Source organism: Salvelinus fontinalis, chromosome 18 (genome assembly GCF_029448725.1).
Source record: "Salvelinus fontinalis isolate EN_2023a chromosome 18, ASM2944872v1, whole genome shotgun sequence".
NCBI lineage: Eukaryota > Metazoa > Chordata > Actinopteri > Salmoniformes > Salmonidae > Salvelinus > Salvelinus fontinalis.
The window spans coordinates 35,480,079-35,498,815 of record NC_074682.1 but is presented as its reverse complement, the minus strand read 5'-3'; the positions used below and the strand labels follow the sequence as shown (position 1 = coordinate 35,498,815).

The 18,737-nt window shown below is 42.2% G+C and overlaps 2 protein-coding genes across 3 annotated transcripts in view; one reads left to right on the top strand and one right to left on the bottom strand.

Moving 5' to 3' along the window:
• Window positions 1-18,449, top strand: part of LOC129815413 (microspherule protein 1-like) — a 30,488-nt gene extending 12,039 nt beyond the window's left edge. For both annotated transcript variants that reach the window (XM_055869211.1, XM_055869212.1), the window contains exons 2-8: window positions 12,251-12,359; window positions 15,763-15,802; window positions 15,937-16,012; window positions 16,126-16,154; window positions 16,360-16,426; window positions 16,602-16,695; window positions 17,066-18,449. In XM_055869211.1, coding sequence (XP_055725186.1) covers window positions 12,251-12,359; window positions 15,763-15,802; window positions 15,937-16,012; window positions 16,126-16,154; window positions 16,360-16,426; window positions 16,602-16,650 — 370 coding nt within the window. In that variant the 3' untranslated portion in view covers window positions 16,651-16,695; window positions 17,066-18,449. The remainder of the gene's footprint in view (window positions 1-12,250; window positions 12,360-15,762; window positions 15,803-15,936; window positions 16,013-16,125; window positions 16,155-16,359; window positions 16,427-16,601; window positions 16,696-17,065) is intronic.
• Window positions 4,583-7,232, bottom strand: LOC129815412 (general transcription factor II-I repeat domain-containing protein 2-like). The gene has a single exon (XM_055869210.1). It carries the CDS (start codon window positions 6,975-6,977, stop codon window positions 5,157-5,159), a length of 1,821 nt encoding a protein of 606 aa, XP_055725185.1. The 5' UTR covers window positions 6,978-7,232; the 3' UTR covers window positions 4,583-5,156.
• Window positions 18,450-18,737: the final 288 nt, after the last annotated feature.

Below are 18,737 nucleotides of genomic sequence, written 5' to 3'. Positions count from 1 at the left end.
TTCGACCATCACCCCTGGTGAAACAAAACCGTGACTCGTCAGTGAAGAGCACATTTTGTCAGTTCTGTAGGGTCCAGCGACAGTGGGTTTGTGCCCATAGGTGACGTTGTTGCCGGTGAAGTCTGGTGAGGACCTGCCTTACAACAGGCCTACAACCCTCAGTCCAGCCTCTCTCAGCCTATTGCGGACAGTCTGAGCACTGATGGAGGGATTGTGTGTTCCTGGTGTAACTCGGGCAGTTGTTGTTGCCATCCTGTACCTGTCCCGCAGGTGTTATGTTCGGATGTATCGATCCTGTACAGGTGTTGTTACACGTGGTCTGCCACTGCGAGGACGATCAGATGTCCGTCCTGTCTCCCTGTAGCGCTGTCTTAGGCGTCTCACAGTACGGACATTGCAATTTATTGCCCTGCCCATATCTGCAGTCCTCATGCCTCCTTGCAGCATGCCTAAGACACGTTCACGCAGATGAGCAGGGACCCTGGGCATCTTTCTTTTTGTGTTTTTCAGTCAGTAGAACGGCCTCTTTAGTGTCCTAAGTTTTCATAACTGTGACCTTAATTGCCTACCGTCTGTAAACTGTTAGTGTCTTAACGACTGTTGCACAGGTGTTCATTAATTGTTTATGGTTCATTGAACAAGCATGGGAAACAGTGTTTAGATCTGTGAAGTTAATTTGTAAAAATATACAAATCTTTGAAAGACAGGGTCCTGAAAAAGGGACGTTTCTTATCTTTGTGTGTGTGTGTGTGTGTGTGTGTGTGTGTGTGTGTGTGTGTGTGTGTGTATATAGTGACTAACAATAATGATTAAAAATAATGTGGCTATTCGGTGCATTTGAAAGTATTCAAACCCCTTGACTTTTTCCACATTTTTTTACGTTACAGCCTTATTCGAAAATGGATTAAATCGTTTATTTCTTCATCAATCTACACACCATAACCCATAATGACAAAACTATTTTTTAATTAAAAAATGAATTATCACATTTTACATAAGTAATTCAGACCCTTTACTCAATACTTTGTTGGAGTATCTTAGGCAGCGATTACAGGCTTGAGTCTTCTTGGGTATGACGCTACTACAAACACACACCTGTATTTGGGGATTTTCTCTCATTATTTTTTGCAGATCCTCTCAAGCTCTGTCAGGTTGGATGGGGAGCATCGCTTCACAGCTTTTTTTCAGGTCTCTCCAGAGATGTTCGATCGGGTTCAAGTCCGGGCTCTGGCTGGGCCACTCAAGCCCAAGCACATTGAGGCTTGTCCTGAAGCCACTCCTGCGATGTTTTGGCTGTGTGCTTAGGGTCGTTGTCCTGTTGGAAGGTGAACCTTTTCCCCAGTCTGAGGTCCTGAGCGCTTTGGAACATGTTTTCATCAAGGATCTCTCTGTACTTTGCTCTGTTCATCTTTCCCTCAATCCTTACTAGTCTCCCAGTCCCTACCCCTGAAAAACATCCACACAGCATGATGGTGCCACCACCATGCTTCACCGTAGGGATGGTGCCAGGTTTCCTCCAGACGTGACGCTTGCCATTCAGGCCAAAGAGTTCAATCTTGTTTCTCATGGTCTGAGAGTCCTTTAGGTGGCTTTTAAACTCCAAGCGGGCTGTCATGTGCCTTTTACTGAGGAATGGTTTCCGTCTGGCCACTACCATAAAGGCCTGATTTGGTGGAGTGCTGAAGAGATGGTTGTGCTTCTGGAAGGTGCTCCCATCTCCACAGAAGAGCTCTCTGAGTGACCATTGGGTTCTTGGTCACCTCCCTGACCAAGGCCTTTCTCCCCCGATTGCTCAGTTTGGCTGGGCAGCCAGCACTAAGAGTCTTGGTGATTCCAAACTTCTTCTGTTTAAGAATGATGGAGGCCACTGTTCTTGGGGACCTTCAATGCTACAGACATTTTTTGGTACCCTTCCCCAGATCTGTGCCTTGACACAATCTAGTTTCGGAGCTCTACAGACAATTCCTTCAACCTCATGGCTTGGTTTTTGCTCTGACATGCACTGTCAACTGTGGGACCTTGTATAGACCGGTTTGTGCCTTTCCTAATCATGTCCAATCAATTGAATTTACCAGAGTTGTAGAAACATCTCAAGGTTGATCAATGGAAACAGGATGCACCTGAAATCAATTTATAGTCTCATAGCAAAGGGTCTGAATGCTTTAAATAAGGTATTTATGTTGTTAATCCATTTGCAAAATGTTTTTTGTTTTGTCATTATGGGGTATTGTGCAGGGGTACGAGGTAATTGAGGTAGCTATGTACGTATAGTAGGGGTAAAGTGACTAGGCAACCAGATGGACAATAGCAGCAGTGGATGTGGTCCAGTGTGTGGGCATTGTCAGTGCAAGAGAGTTGGTGCAAAAAAGGGTCAATGCAGGTAGTCCGGGTAGCCATTTGATTCGCTATTTAGAAGTCATAGCTTGGGGTAGAATCTGTTCATAGTCCTGTTGGTTCCATACTTGGCTCAGGCCATGCAGTAGCAGAGAGAACAGTCTGAGTTGGGTGGTTGAAGTCTTAGAATTTTTTGGGGGCCTTCCCCTGACACCGCCTGGTATAGAGGTCCTGATTGGCAGGGAGCTCGGCCCCAGTGATGTACTAGGCCGTACTCACCGCCCTCTATAGCGGTCGTGTGCCTTGCAGTTGCCGTACCAAGCGGTGGTGCAGCTGTAAAACATTTTCATGATCTGAGGGCCCATGCCAAATCTTTTCAGGCTGCTGAGGGGGAAGAAGCATGGTCGTGCCCTCTTCACAACTGGGTGGGTGGGTGTGTGTGGACCATGTTAATTCCTTAGTGATGTGGACACAGAGGAGCTCTCGACCCGTTCCACTACAGCCCCATCGATGTTGAGGGAAAGGTTGTTTTCCTTGCACCACACTGCCAGGTCTGACCTCTTCCCTATAGGCTGCCTCATCATCGTCAGTGATCAGTCATGTCATCAGCAGACTTGATGGTGTTGGAGTCGTGTGTGGCAGTGCAGTCGTGGGTGAACTGGGATTACAGGAGGTGACTAAGCACACACCCCTGAGGGGTCCCTGTGTTGATGATCAGACTGGCGGATGTGTTGTTGCCTACCCTCAACGCCTGATGGCGGCACATCGGGAAGTCCAGATCCAGTTGCAGAGGGAGGTGTTCAGTCCCAGGGTCCTGAGCTTGATATTAAGTATTTGTTAGGATCCCCAATTAGCTGCTGCCGAGGCATCGGCTACTCTACCAGGGGTTCAAACAGGAAACAACACATTTGAAAATGAATAATGTACATACATAGCACTACATTTACATTACAATTTAGCCATTCAGCAGACACTCCCATCCAGAACGACCCACAGCTAGTGCATTCATCTTAATATAGCCAGGCGAGACAATCACATATCAAAGTCATATCCCAACAATTTATCACATACATTATACAATACAAAATGTATAAACATTTCTGTGTCTCTTCACAGTCCCCGTCGTGCCATAAGGTGTTCTTTTATCTGGTTTAATTGCTAGCTTGAGTTTCCTGGGGTGGCAGAGTTCCATTTAGTCATGGCTTTATTTAATACTGTGTTTCCCAGCCTTTGTTCTGGACCTGGGGACTGTGAAGAGACCTCTGGTTGCATGTTGTGTGATACTAATGAGTGTTCGAAGTGTCAGAACTGTTTGCCAACTGCTTGAACAGACAGATAAGTACCTTCAACCCCTCACACAACAACTAATACCGATGCAGTCAATCTCTCAACTTTGAGCTAGGAGAGATTGACATGCATGCCATTGACATTCGCCCTGCGTTTACATCTAAGTGCAATACGTGCTGCTCCTTTTTGGACCATGTGCAATTTGTCTATGTTCTTCTTTGCTGCAACTGACCACACAACTGGACACTAGACCAGGTGCAACCAAACCCGGGCCTGTGGGGCCTGTCTGGTTGACTGAGATGTTAAAAGCAGAGCAACGCCTTATCATGGACAGACCTCTTCCCATTTTAGCAACCATTGAGTCAATATGTTTTGACCATGATACATTAGCTTGCTATCTAGGTTGACTCCCCCCAGCAGTTTAGTCTCTTCAAATTTCTCAATAGTCACATTATGATGAGCTTGGAGGGGACTTTGTTGTTGAATGCTGAGCTCTAGTCAATGAACAGCATTCTTACATTGGAATTCCTTTTGTCCAGGTGGGTGAGATCAGTGTGGAGTGCAATAGAGATTGCATCCTCTGTGGATCTGTTGGTGCGGTATGCGAATTAGTGCGTCCAGTGTGTCTGGGAGGATGGTGTTAATGTGAGCCATGACCAGCCTTTCAAAGCAATTCATGGCTAAAGATGTGAGTACCACGGGATGATAGTCATTTAGGCAGGTTACCTTGGTCTTCTTAGGCATGGGGTCTATGGTGGTCTGCTTGAAACAAGTTGGAATTACAGACTGGGCCAGGGATAGGTTGAAAATGTCAGTGAAGAAACTAGCCAGCTGTTCAGTGCATGCTCTGAGTATGCGTCCTTGTATTCCGTCTGGCCCCGCTGCCTTGCAAATGTTAACCTGTTTTACCCTTTGACACGTACCAACACACGGTGTGATCATTCTACAGTGGTCCCTGTAGAGCAGGGGTGTCAAAGTCAAATGGACGGAGGGCCAAATAAAAAATTTAGCTACAAGCCGAGGGCCGGACTGTTCGAATGTTCATTGAAATTTTTTTAAATGACGCATATAGTCTAGTGAACCTAATTGAACCTACTGAAAACCTAACAAATATATTCCAATATGATCAGATAAATAAAGCAATATTTTCTTATGGCTCTGTCAGTAATCTTTAATTTTCAACAGACACAAAAGACAAATTTCCTTTATATAAAAATCCCCATAACATGAACATTAAATGAAAGAAACCGGTATTCAAGGCACCATCAGTAGCATATATTTTCTATTTTAGCAAAAGTGGGCTAAATTTACTTCAAAGAAAAAAACAATAATAGCAATTTTCTATCATCCACTCAACTGAAATATTTTTAAAATATAATTGGATTGAAATACAATAAAATAAAGTGCAAAAATCTATTAATCAAAAACAACACTTTGTTTAAGGAGAAGTAACATGCAGTGAAAACAAATATTAAACTTTAACTTTTAAACTTGAACTGAGTAAAAACTCTAAATATGTGATTGCACAGTAATGTTCACTTGTTTGAGGTTGAGGGTGATACTTGGTGGTGTCCCATCTTTTCCACAAGTTCATCAATGTTCGGGGTAAGGCTCTGAGCTGAGGAAATCCTCAGAATTGAGTGGAGGTGTTCAGCAGTAAGTCGACTTCTGTGTGATGTTTTGTTCAGGTTCATCAAAGAAAACAGTTGTTCACACAGGTATGTGCTGCCAAACATAGACAACGTTTGAGCAGCCTGGATGCGCAGCTGGGGCATTGTGTCGGGGAGGAAACGGGCGAACTCCGCAGCACCCACTGCCGCATATTTTGCCCTCAGTGCATCATTGCATTGGAGGTCAATCAACTCCATTTGGAGGTTTGGTGGTGAGCTTTCCACGTCAACAGCAAATGGGTTACCGAGCAGTTCCAACCTGCTTTTTTGTGCTTCAAAGTCAGCAAATCGGCGTCGAAAGTCAGCGGCAAGCATACCTATTTTATCAGCCAACTGTGCGCTCGGGAACGCACTGGTAGAGAGCTTCTCTTTCATGGTCTGGCAGCTGGGAAAGTGGCTCAAATTTTCTTTCCGCATCTGCGTCTCCCACAGAGTCAGTTTGGTTTTAAATGCCTTCACTGTACTGTACATATCAGAGATGACATGATCCCGACCCTGCAGCTGCAAGTTCATTGCATTCAGATGACTCGTAATGTCACACAGAAAAGCCATTTCACACAGAAACATTTCGTCTCGGAGTTGTGTTGTGTCTTTCCCTTTGCTGTCCAAGAACAGACAAATCTCCTCACGAAGCTCGAAACATCTTTGAAGCACCTTTCCCTGGCTTAGCCATCGCACCTCTGTGTGATAAGGCAAATCACCATGCTCCGTTTCTAACTCCGTCAGAAATGCCTTGAACTGGCGGTGATTCAAACCTTTGGCTCTGATAAAGTTAACTGTGCGCGTGATGATGCTCATTACATGCTCCATTTTCAAGGCTTTACCGCACAACGCTTCCTGGTGTATGATACAATGATAAGCTGTCAGCTCACCTGTCGCGTTTTCCTCTTGCATCTTTTCCCGTATCTTCGCCACCAGTCCGCTCCTGTGTCCACACATCGCAGGTGCTCCGTCGGTTGTCAAACCCACGAGTTTTTCCCAAGGCAGCTCCATCTCATTTACACATCTTGACACCTCTTCATACAAATCATGCCCCGTAGTTGTGCCATGCATAGGACGTAAAGCCAAAAACTCCTCTGTCACGCTTAGGCTGGAGTCCACTCCGCGGATGAAAATTGACAACTGGGCAATGTCAGAAATGTCGGTGCTCTCATCCACAGCCAAGGAATATGCAATGAAATCTTTTCCCTTTTTCACAAGCTGCTCTTTTAGATTGATGGACAACTGGTCTACTCTCTCGGCAATGGTGTTTCTGCTCAGACTCACATTTAAAAAGAGTTGCCTTTTTTCTGGGCAAACTTCGTCACAAACTTTAATCATGCAGTTTTTGATGAAATCCCCCTCCGTAAATGGCCGGGCTGATTTAGCGATCTCTTCTGCCAAAATAAAACTGGCCTTGACAGCAGCCTGGCCTTGTGATTTGGCTTTTTTGAACAGAGCCTGTCGAGATTTGAGGCCTCGTTTTAATTCCTCTGCCTTTTGTAGCCTTTGTTCCATGTCCATATTCTTGTTTTTGTCCGCGTGTTTCGTTTCATAATGTCGTCTCAGATTATACTCTTTCAGTACCGCCACACTTTCTCCACACAGAAGACACACAGGTTTTCCAGCTACCTCCGTGAACATATACTCCGACTCCCACCTTGTTTGAAACCCCCGGTTCTCAGTGTCCACCTTCCGTTTTGCCATTTTTGATGGGTATCTGAAAGTTAATTTTACTGTGATGCTGACGACTGCTGTGCCAATAAATATTGAAATGAAGCAGCCTACTGCTCGGTGCGTCACCGTTGCATTGTGGGGAATGTAGTATTGGTGCGTGTAAAAGACCTGCGGGCTGCCGGCTTGCTGCGGTCTGCGGGCCGGTTCTAATAATAAATCAAGATCATCCCAGGGGCCGTAAAAAACCTTCTCGCGGGCCGGATGTGGCCCGCGGGCCTTGACTCTGACATATGTGCTGTAGAGTATGCTCAAACCTGTGTGATTAGAACGCTTTTTAGAACGACCAGTTACAATTGTTGCAACAGTCAGCGTTTGAGTGTTCAGACATTCACAAAAGTAGTGACAGCATTAACACAATCATCCAAACCGGAAAATGTAGGCGACATTAGTCTTAGCGCTAACTGAGGAAAGATTGACCTAACACAAGCGGTCATATTTATCTAACTCTGGGCTGACAGAAACCATAATTTGATTTAGCTAATAGCAATTACTATTTACAATTCTTCACATCACAGGTGAGCTCACCATTGATCAAAATAATTGAGTAAAGCACTTTAGCTTTTTAGAAAGTAATCCGATGATGGGTTGTTTGTGCCCGCCACCATTTTTTTTTTCACATCAAAGAAAGGTTAGAAGAGGAGACGGTGAGTTTGGTCTGTTTGCAGTATGCAAGTTGAACGGGGTGTGTCGTCTACCATCATTCACTTCCGGAAGTTTACTTGAAAGATGAGTGAACCACCCCTTCACCTTATTTTGTTAACATCTTAGGTCTGAGAGACGTTTACGTGACACCCAGAATGCATTGTAGATGTCAACAAACATGACGCCACACCTAGCTTGCAAATATCTTAGCATTAGCTCATCATACTCAGTACAACCTTCAAAAAATTATTTTACACGCATCATGTGTGTCCATTACATTCAAAGCAAGATTCGAAATGCATGATTTGTCACCATGTGAATAAAACAGTAAAGACCTTATGCTCCATACATGCATACGGTATGCTACAGTAGAAACAATATACAGAAAATAAGGCATTTACTTTGATAGGAAAGCACACATGTCCAAAGTTATTATTTGAAAGGAAAACAATAATGAAGGCTTTGTGGGCGCTAGCCGGAAAATGTGCCAGGGGGAATAGGTTCATGCAATGCCTGTTCTGCCTGGAGATGCGCAAATCTCTGCATACTTGATCTTGGGAAACACTGTGGAAGTGCTTTGGCTCTCGGCGGAAAGAGAAGTTTGACCGGCTCAGTAAAGCCTCAAACATAAATTGTCCTTAACAGTGAAATGGGCTACTTCTACAGTGCATTCGGAAAGTATTCAAACCCCTGCACTTTTTCCACATTTTGTCACGTTACAACCTTATTCTAAAATTGATGAAATGTGTGCCTTTCCAATAAATTGTATTTACCACAAGTAGACTCCAAGTTGTAGAAACAGCTCAAGGATGATCAATGGAAACAGGATGTACCTGAGCTCAATTTCAAGTATCATGTCAAAGGGTCTGAATACATATGTAAATAAGGTATTTCTTATTATTTTTTATAAATTTGGAAACATTTCTAAAAACTTGTTTTCGCTTTGCCATTGTGGGGTATTGTGTATAGATTGAGGAAATAAAACAATTTAGTCAATTTTAGAATAAGGCTGTAACAAAATGTGGAAAAGTGAAGTGGTCTGAATATTTCCCGAATGTACTGTATGTGAATCAATGAGGTGTAACACACCTCAATACAAACTGTTGTAATAATTTGAAAATGACAAGTTGAAACAGCATTGAATTCAGGCTGTAACACAACAATGTTGAATAAGTCAAGGGGTATGAATTATTTCTGAAGGCGCTGTACATATGGTCACTGTGGGGACAACTCCGTTGATGCACTTATTAATGAATCCGGTAACTGATTTGGTAAACTCCTCAATGTTATCGGATGAATTTCGGAACATATTCCAGTACGTACTAGCGAAATAGTCCTTTAGCTTAGCATTTGCTTCATCGGGCCACTTCCATATGGAGTAGAGGTCGACCGATTAATCGGAATGGCCTATTAATTAGGGCCGATTTCAAGTTTTCATAACAATCGGCAATCAGCATTTTTGGACACCGATCATGGCCGATTACATTGCACTCCTTGAGGAGACTGCATGGCAGGCTGACTACCTGTTGCGCAAGTGCAGCAAGAAGACAAGGTAATTGTTAGGATTTATGTTTATTGCACTATAACCCAATACTACATCACGTGATTAAATATTAGCAACTGTTGGCCTGGGTGTCTGTGTGTGTGCTGGAAGTAACAGTTAGCCCCAGATAAGTGTGCTGGGAAGCTGTGGTTAGCCTTGAGCGAGAACAGTGTGCTTTGTATGCAGGTGCAAATAGCTCAGACAATGTTACAGAGCTATCTGACCTCAGTCTCTGGGGTGTGGGAGCGTAATCTAGACAGCAACAGCCCCGGACACCAAGGAGCTCCAAGAGGCTGGGACCAGTCTGAGCGCCGGCGATAGGCTGAGCAAAGTTTAAACCACGCTCAGCCTCTACTGTGATAGGCCAACAGACGGGTTGGAACTACGTCTGTCACAGTATAAGAACAGCTGTTTACTTACATCCTGCCAGTTCCCTGTTCTACCCTGCGGGGTGGTACAGTGAACCCGTATATACGAAAATTGCATTTACCATTTATCGCTTGAGTTTAATAAAAATACTTAAAGTATATTCGGTGACTCTGAATCACATTTTGTCCTGATACCAGATTGAATTGATGCAAATCCCTTATATAAGGTGCTAACTAGCATTAAACGTATCTTATAAAAAACAATCAATCTTAACATAATCACTAGTTAACTACACATGGTTGATGTTATTACTAGTTTATCTAGCTTGTCCTGTGTTGCATATAATTGATGCGGTGCCTGTTAATTTATCATTGAATCACAGCCTACTTCACCAAACGGGTGATTTAACAAGCGCATTTGTGAAAAAAGCACTGTCGTTGCACCAATGTACCTAACCATAAACATCAACGCCTTTCTTAAAATCAATACACAAGTATATATTTTTAAACCTGCATATTTAGTTAATATTGCCTGCTAACATGAATTTCTTTTAACTAGGGAAATTGTGTCACTTCTCTTGGGTTCTGTGCAGCAGTTTGGGCCGCCTGGCTCGTAGCGAACTGTGTGAAGACCGTTTCTTCCTAACAAAGACAGCCAACTTCGCCAAACGGGGGATGATTTAACAAAAGCGCATTTGCGAAAAAAGCACAATCGTTGCACGAATGTACCTAACCATAAACATCCATGCCTATATTAAAATCAATTCACAGAAGTATATATTTTTAAACCTGCATATTTAGTTAAAAGAAATTCATGTTAGCAGGCAATATTAACCTAGGGAAATTGTGTCACTTCTCTTGCGTTCATTGCACACAGAGTCAGGGTATATGCAACAGTTTGGGCCGCCTGGCTCGTTGCAAACTAATTTGCCTGAATTTTACATAATTATGACATAACATTTAAGGTTGTGCACTGTAATAGCGATATCTAGACTAATGGGATGCCACCCGTTAGATAAAATACGGAACGGTTCAGTATTTCACTGAACTAATAAATGTTTTGTTTTTGAAATTATAGTTTCCGGATTTGACCATATTAATGACCTAAGGCTCGTATTTCTGTGTGTTATTATGTTATAATTAAGTCTATGATTTGATAGAGCAGTCTGACTGAGCGATGGTAGGCAGCAGCAGGCTCGTAAGCATTCATTCAAACAGCACTTTACTGCGTTTGCCAGCAGCTCTTCGCAATGCTTCAAGCATTTCGCTGTTTATGACTTCAAGCCTATCAACTCCCGAGATTAGACTGGCAATACTAAAGTACCTATTAGAACATCCAATAGTCAAAGGTATATGAAATGCAAATGGTATAGAGAGAAATAGTCCTATAATAACTACAACCTAAAACTTCTTATCTGGGAATATTGAAGACTCATGTTAAAGGAACCACCAACTTTCATATGTTCTGAGCAAGGAACTTAAACGTTAGCTTTTTTACATGGCACATATTGCACTTTTACTTTCTTCTCCAACACTTTGTTTTTGCATTATTTAAACCAAATTGAACATGTTTCATTATTTATTTGAGACTAAATTGATGTATTATATTAAGTTAAAATAAAAGTGTTCATTCAGTATTGTTGTAATTGTCATTATCACAAATATATTTAAAAAATCGGCCGATTAATCGGTATCGACTTTTTTTGGTCCTCCAATAATCGGTATCGGCGTTGAAAAATAATAATCGGTCGACCTCTAGTATGGAGTGCATCCCTGTTACTTCCTGTTTTAGTTTTTGCTTGTAAGCAGGAAGCAGGAGGATAGTTATGGTCTGATTTAGCCTTCCAAAAATGTGCAACAGTGTAATGAAATGTAGCTTAAAAAATGGTTGGAAAGGCCTCCCAAGTGGTGCAGCGGGATAAGGCAGTGTTTGAGGCGTCACTACAGACCCGGGTACGATCCCAGGCTGTGTCACTTCCGGCCATGACCGGGAGACCCATGAGGCGGCACACAATTGGCCCAGCGTCATCTGGGTTAGGGGAGGGTTTGGCCGGCCACAATTTCCTTGTCCTATCGCACACTAACAACTACTTGTGGCGGGCCGGGCACCTGCAAGCTGACTGGTCGCCAGCTGGACGGTGTTTCCTCCGACACATTGGTGCGTCTGGCTTCCGGGTTAAGTGAGCAGTGTCAAGAAGCAGTGAGGCTTGCCAGGGTTGTGTTTCGGAGGACGCATGGCTCTGAACCTTCGCCTCAAGTCCGTAGGGGAGTTGCAGCGATGGGACAAGACTGTAACTACCAAATGGATATCACGAAATTGGGGAGAAAAAGGGGTAAAAGTAAAAAGCTGTACTGCATCTTTTAGCACTACCAAGGGACTCGCGATTCGGGTATAAAGGACTCGGACTCAAACACAAAGGACTTGGGACTCAGACTCAAGGTTAAGTAAGTTGACTACATCGCTGCCCATGGCCATCTCCTACTATCCACTTCATATCTTTTTCCTTCCTCTCTCGTCTTTCTCTCTCCCTTTACCACATTTAACCACCACTATCAAATCTGTTTTACCCTTAGTTATTTAACCTCAAGACTGTTAATGTAATAGTTGACATATTCTCTTTGATTTGACTGGTCAAGTAAAGGAAAATGAATCTGTGTGAATATGTTCTACCCCTTTCTCTGTGTTGTAGGTTGGCTTGGCAGGCGATGCGACAGCTTCATCCGGAGGCCATTGCTGCGATCCAGAGCAAAGCGCTCTTCAGTCAGGCTGAGGAGGTTCTGCTGGCTAAGATTCTTTCAGTGAGTGAGTCTTGGGTTTCTATGGTGATTTGAAATATGGAGTCACATGAGGGGAAGAAGGCCCAGATCTTGCTCTTGAAATATGGTGTGAGTCAGCTCCGACACAAAGCAACGCCCAAATATAGACTTGTGTAAAGGCTTGATGCTCTCCATTACATCTCAACCTTTTAATCATACACACAGTTCAGAGATGGTTAAATAAACATCATAAGCCAGAACCATATACAGTCCACACCATATGCACACTGAAGCTAAACATATTTAAATTTGGTTTTATTCCAGCATTTTGAATTTGAGTACAGAATGTTACCTTTTATTTGAGGGTATTTTCATACCTACAGTACTGTTTAGAAATAAAAGCACATGTATCTAGTTTGAAGAAGTCTTATGTGTTTAGACATTCACTTAGTGAATTAATAGTGTATTAAAGAAGTCAAAAGTGTAATATTTGGTCCCATAATCTTAGCACTCAATGACTACATCAAGCTTGTGACTCTTCAAACTTGCTGGATGCATTTGCAGTTTGTTTTCGTTGTTTTGAATTACATTTTGCACAATAGGAGCTGAATGGGGAATAATGTTGTGTCACTTATATTATAAGTAAGAATAGATGTTTCTGAACACATTACTCCAGTCATCATTCACCATTCAGTTATTATTGGGCAAAACATAACCCAAAACAAACTGCAAATGCGTTCAACTACTTGATGTAGTCATTGTGTGCAAGGAATCTGGTACCAAATACTAAACATTTGACAAATTTAATAGACAATAGATGAATTTGTCCAAATACTTACGATTTCTTCAAATGACGGGGACTAGATGCATAAAGTGCTTTCATTTCTAAATGGTACATCAGATACAGTGGGGCAAAAAAGTATTTAGTCAGCCACCAATTGTGCAAGTTCTCCACCTTAAAAAGATGAGAGAGGCCTGTAATTTTCATAATAGGTACACTTCAACTATGACAGACAAAATGAGGGGAAAAAATCAAGAAAATCACATTGTAGGATTTTTAATGAATTTATTTGCAAATTATGGTGGAAAATAAGTATAATGTTTGTGGCCTTTTTAAGCATTCTAGTACAGTTAAATAGTTAACACACAAACACATGGATGCAGTGGTCTAAGGCACTGCATCTCAGTGCAAGAGGCATCACTACGGTCCCTGGTTCGAATCCGGGCTGTATCACATCCGGCTGTGATTGGGAGTCCCATAGGGCGGCGCACAATTGGCCCAGTGTCGTTCGGGGTAGGCCGTCATTGTAAATACGAATTTGTTCTTAACTGACTTGCCTAGTTAAATAAAGGTTACACACACTGACCAAAAAGTAATTTTGTTGGCATTTACACATGTCCCCATTAACAGTAAAACATAATCAAAACCTATTTCTTTCACTTACTTGCTGTGCTGTTTCGTTGTTCATTTGTTCAGTCATATCATTCTCAACCAGTATTTCATCATACATGTCAAGCAGTGAAGTTTCAGCTCTGTCTGTCCGTGGTCTCTCGTCCTTGATGTGCACAGTCACTGTGTCCGTTTCCATCTTGTCCAGCTGTGTATGTAACATTTCACGTAAACTCTGTTTCTTGTCTGCATCAAAGTAGTGGTCCTTGTACATAGCATCGAGCATGGTGGTGACACAGTAAAGAGGCTCAGAGAATTCCACGGAATCGCTTGTTCACAGCATCGAGTACTTTTGTAAGTTTTAACCCCACGGTCTGTTTCTGCAGTTTTGTTGAGCAGACGTATCAATGCCATGACAGAGGGTGTCACGTCTGCTGTAGACGCAGTTGATGAGCTTATTTCTCGAGTCAGTTGTTTGAATGGAGCTAGGATTGTGTTCATGTTTCAAACATTTTCTCAAATGCCATTGAAATGGCAGCAGCGGTATGAGAACCAGCACATTCTTGAGCATGTAATACGGCTTTCCTCAGTACGAAATCCTCATTGTCCCACTGTGCTGTCAGACTCAGCATGCTCATGGGGCTGACATCGCTGGTCCAAATGTCAGTCGTGAAGCTAATAGCAGTGGCAAGTAGCTCATGGATGTGTTTCAACAATACTGTGTAACTCCGGTAGGGCAACATCTGAAAAATAGCACCTACTTGGTAGTGTGTACCGGGGCTCAAGGTCGGCGAAAGCCAACATCATCCACGACAAAGAACGGTTGATTGTCAAGGGCAATGAATTCCATTATCTTGGCGTTAATGGATTTTGCCTTTGAGTTGTCTCGCTGAAATGTTCTTACTCTTTCAAATGACTGCTTGACTTGAACTTGTTTAGTTGTTGGTAGTGTGCTCTTAGTATGTTTATACTTTTTGTTCTGTGTAGCGCTGTTTTTTTCATGGCGTCATTACGTCATCTACTTACGTTATATAGGTATTGCACATCGGCGGTAAACTAGACATTGGGCCGATGCCAATGTTGGCATTTTTAGCAAATATCGGCCGATTCCGACATGCTCACCAATATATCGTGCATCCGTAATAATTATACTCTTAGCAAAAATGTTTCTTTAATTTGCAATATGTAGAATCTATGAGAATAGAGGTTCAGAACTTTTATGAAACATCACAGTTGAAAAATATATGGCAAATAGAAATCAAAACGGGATGGTGTTGAGAGGTAGATGGGAGGGGTTGAGTGGAGCTGAAGGATGGGACTAAAAACAAACAAAAGAGAACTATTGTAAAATGTATTGTGTCCATAAAATGTATTTAGTATGTATAAGCTGGAAGTAGAAGCCTAAGTGTTGCTGTCCATTAGTTTACTCCACTTAGGGGAGGGATGGTAGGGTTAGGGGAAAATAATAAAGTAATTTTGCTTTGTCATTATGGGGTATTATGTGTATGTTGCTGAGGAAAATGTTTTATTTAATCCATTTTAGAATAAGGCTGTAACATAACAAAATGTGGAAAAAGTCAAGGGGTCTGAATACTTTCTGAATGCACTGTATATAGTTACTAATAAAATATGGGTGATTGGAAATGATGCAGACAATTACATTGATGAAAGCCACAATCTGTCTGCAATATTAAAGCTGATCTGTATGAAAATACACTTTAATAAAAAATGACTTTCTATACAAAATGCTGGAGTATATAGCCACATGTAACATTTCAGCTCCATTGTCCAAATACATATGGTGTGGACTTTATATACATGTGCATATAGTCATTTATATGCACTTGTGTGTGTATATGGTTCTGTCATAAACTAAGTTTAATGAGTCTGGAAAAATCATTGTGGTGAATCCGAGTGGTAAATATGTATTTCGCTGCATATGTTTACATGTGTGTGCTTGATAGCACTGTATTTGTGTCAGTTTGAAGAAGTGAGTACATTTGTTTAAATAAGGTGTGTGTTTTATTTTTATTTTTTTCTTCTTCTGATGAGCAGAGCAGTCAGCCCAAGCTGGAGGTGTTCCAGGAGCTGCTGAGTAAGCATCCTAGTGTGTTCGAGAGTGAAGTTACTATAATTATTTCAAAAAAGTGAACTATACACAAATGTTTGACTGTTAAACTAAAAGTAAGTGAGTTGAGCCTTATTGTATGGTTTGATTCTCTTTTGCAGTTCAACCTCTCCCTAAAGGCAACCAAGTTCTCAACTTCTCCGATGCTGAGCAGCTGGTGGATGATGCTAAGCTAAAGTAAGAGAAACGGTCAACGTTCTGACCACAATTAATTAAAGTTTCCCTGAGGTTAAATTCAGAGCTCCTCCTGTGTCGGTCATTTTAATCAGTGTCTCTGTCTCGTTACTCAGGGAGAGCAGGGATGAGGTGCTGGAGCATGGTGGGTTACTCAACCATAGAACCTTGCATATAAATTACACATTACTAACACATAAAAAGGAGTCTAAGAAGGTGCTTCATTGACCTAATTCTGAGCAACTGAATGCATGTTAATGGTTTATTGGAGTAGAAATTATTTGTGTCATCTCTCCTGCCCTTCCTCATTCTCTCCTCACTCTGAGCTGATGATCTCTGACCGCCATCAGAAGAAAGAGATAAGACAGCTGGAACAGGAGCTACCACGCTGGCAGGTCCTGGTGGACAGCATCACAGGTGAGCAATACAGTGCATTCGGAAAGTATTCAGACCCCTTAACTTTTTCCACATTTTGTTACGTTACAGCCTTATTCTAAAATTATACATAAATGTATGCTTACAAAATATGAAAATATATGCACACTTGACTGTAACTTGCTATGGTCTGCTAAATGTCCTATATTTTATGAAGCTCTAGATCACCCTGGGCAGAGCCACCAAGGACAAGCAGATCGATGTAGATCTGTCTCTGGAAGGACCTGCCTGGAAGATCTCCAGGAAACAAGGTGACTCACTACATCACGTGCAGCACCATGACATAGGTCCTCATTTAACACTGGTTGTGTCTGAAATGGCACCCTATGGTGTGGCGCTATGGGCCCTGGTCAAAAATGGTGCACTATGTAAAGAATAGGATGCCATTTCAGACACACCCCCTATCTGCATTATCTGGGTCTGAAGCTGAACAACCAGTATTATCTGGACTCTACAGGGCAGTGCTTGCCTTGTCCTCACGTCACCTTAGTGAAATTATACCCTGTTAAAATGTGACTGTTTTCTGCTAAACGTCTATCATGAGTAATATTATCAGGACTTGATCTAGTTTGTCATTGTGTGTTTATAACTGGTTTATAATTCTATGTCCATAATGTACAGGGGTCTTAAACTGAAGAACAACGGAGACTTGCACATTTGTGGCCTGCTGGAGGTCATTTTGCAAGGCTCTGGCAGTACTCCTCCTTGCACAAAGGCGGAGGTAGCGGTCCTGCTGCTGGGTTGTTGCCCTCCTACGGCCTCCTCCACGTCTCCTGATGTACTGGCCTGTCTCCTGGTAGCGCCTCCATGCTCTGGACACTACGCTGACAGACACAGCAAACCTTCTTGCCACAGCTCGTATTGATGTGCCATCCTGGATGAGCTGCACTACCTGAGCCACTTGTGTGGGTTGTAGACTCCGTCTCATGCTACCACTAGAGTGAAAGCACCGCCAGCATTCAAAAGTGACCAAAACATCAGCCAGGAAGCATAGGAACTGAGAAGTGGTCTGTGGTCACCACCTGCAGAACCACTCCTTTATTGGGGGTGTCTTGCTAATTGCCTATATTTTCCACCTTTTGTCTATTCCATTTGCACAACAGCATGTGACATTTATTGTCAATCAGTGTTGCTTCCTAAGTGGACAGTTTGATTTCACAGAAGTGTGATTGACTTGGAGTTACATTGTGTTGTTTAAGTGTTCCCTTTATTTTTTTGAGCAGTGTATTTTAAACAAGTTAAATATACTTTAAACACAGCATCCTGGCTTGATACTTACATACAATATAAACACAGAGTAACAAATCCTGGACACTGCAATAGTGATCCTGCTATATGAGCCACGGTACAATTCCAACTAAGAGAGTTATTAACCCAAAGTATTGACGCAACTCGGGTGTCTGGCTTTCATGCCAGCGACCCGGGTTCAATGCCTTGCCGTTCGTGTCAAAAGTTGGATGATTGCTGTGAGGCCATCAAAAATCACGGCCCGGACTTGTAAGGGGGGTTAAGCATACGAAGCACCGGAACGTGCCTTCCCGTTTGTAAGGGGCAGTGTTGCGTCTGCAGTGTTATAATTCCTACCAAGTGACGTCACTATTGACGCGATGCGTTTCCTTTCATACCAGCGACCCTGGTTCGATTTTTGGTCCACCGTTCGCTACAATATTCGTTCACTACAACAGTCAATTTAGTGTATGTAAACTTCTGACCCACTGGAATTATGGTACAGTGATTTAAGTGAAATTATTTTTCTGTAAACAATTGTTGGAAAAATTACTTGTCATGCACAAAGTATATGTCCTAACCGACTTGCCAAAACTACAGTTTATTAACAAGAAATTTGTGGAGTGGTTGAAAAACGAGTTTTAATGACTCCAACCTAAGTGTATGTAAACTTCCGACTTCAACTATATGTATCTATATTAGTGCTACTTAAGCCAAAACCATGTAAATGTGACAGTTTCTTAGATTTTTGGATTAAACTTCGGATTAAACTTTGTAATTACTTGTATGTCCTTCCTTTGGGGAGCCATTTCTTAAGTGTCGTCATAATAGCATGTAAATGTGGGGGTTTTGTTCTACCACAAGGTAATGCTGTTGGATAATTAAATCGGTTCAAAATGGCAGATTGAAAAAAAGAAACAGTCTTGATACTGAAGCACACATTATTACAGTGTATTTGATGTTATTCATATCTGAGAGTTGAGCGGTCAATGAAAAATATAAATTCTACTCCATAATTTGGCTGATAAGTGTAGACGGAACCTCGGAGTCCCATGAGTAGGTGTAG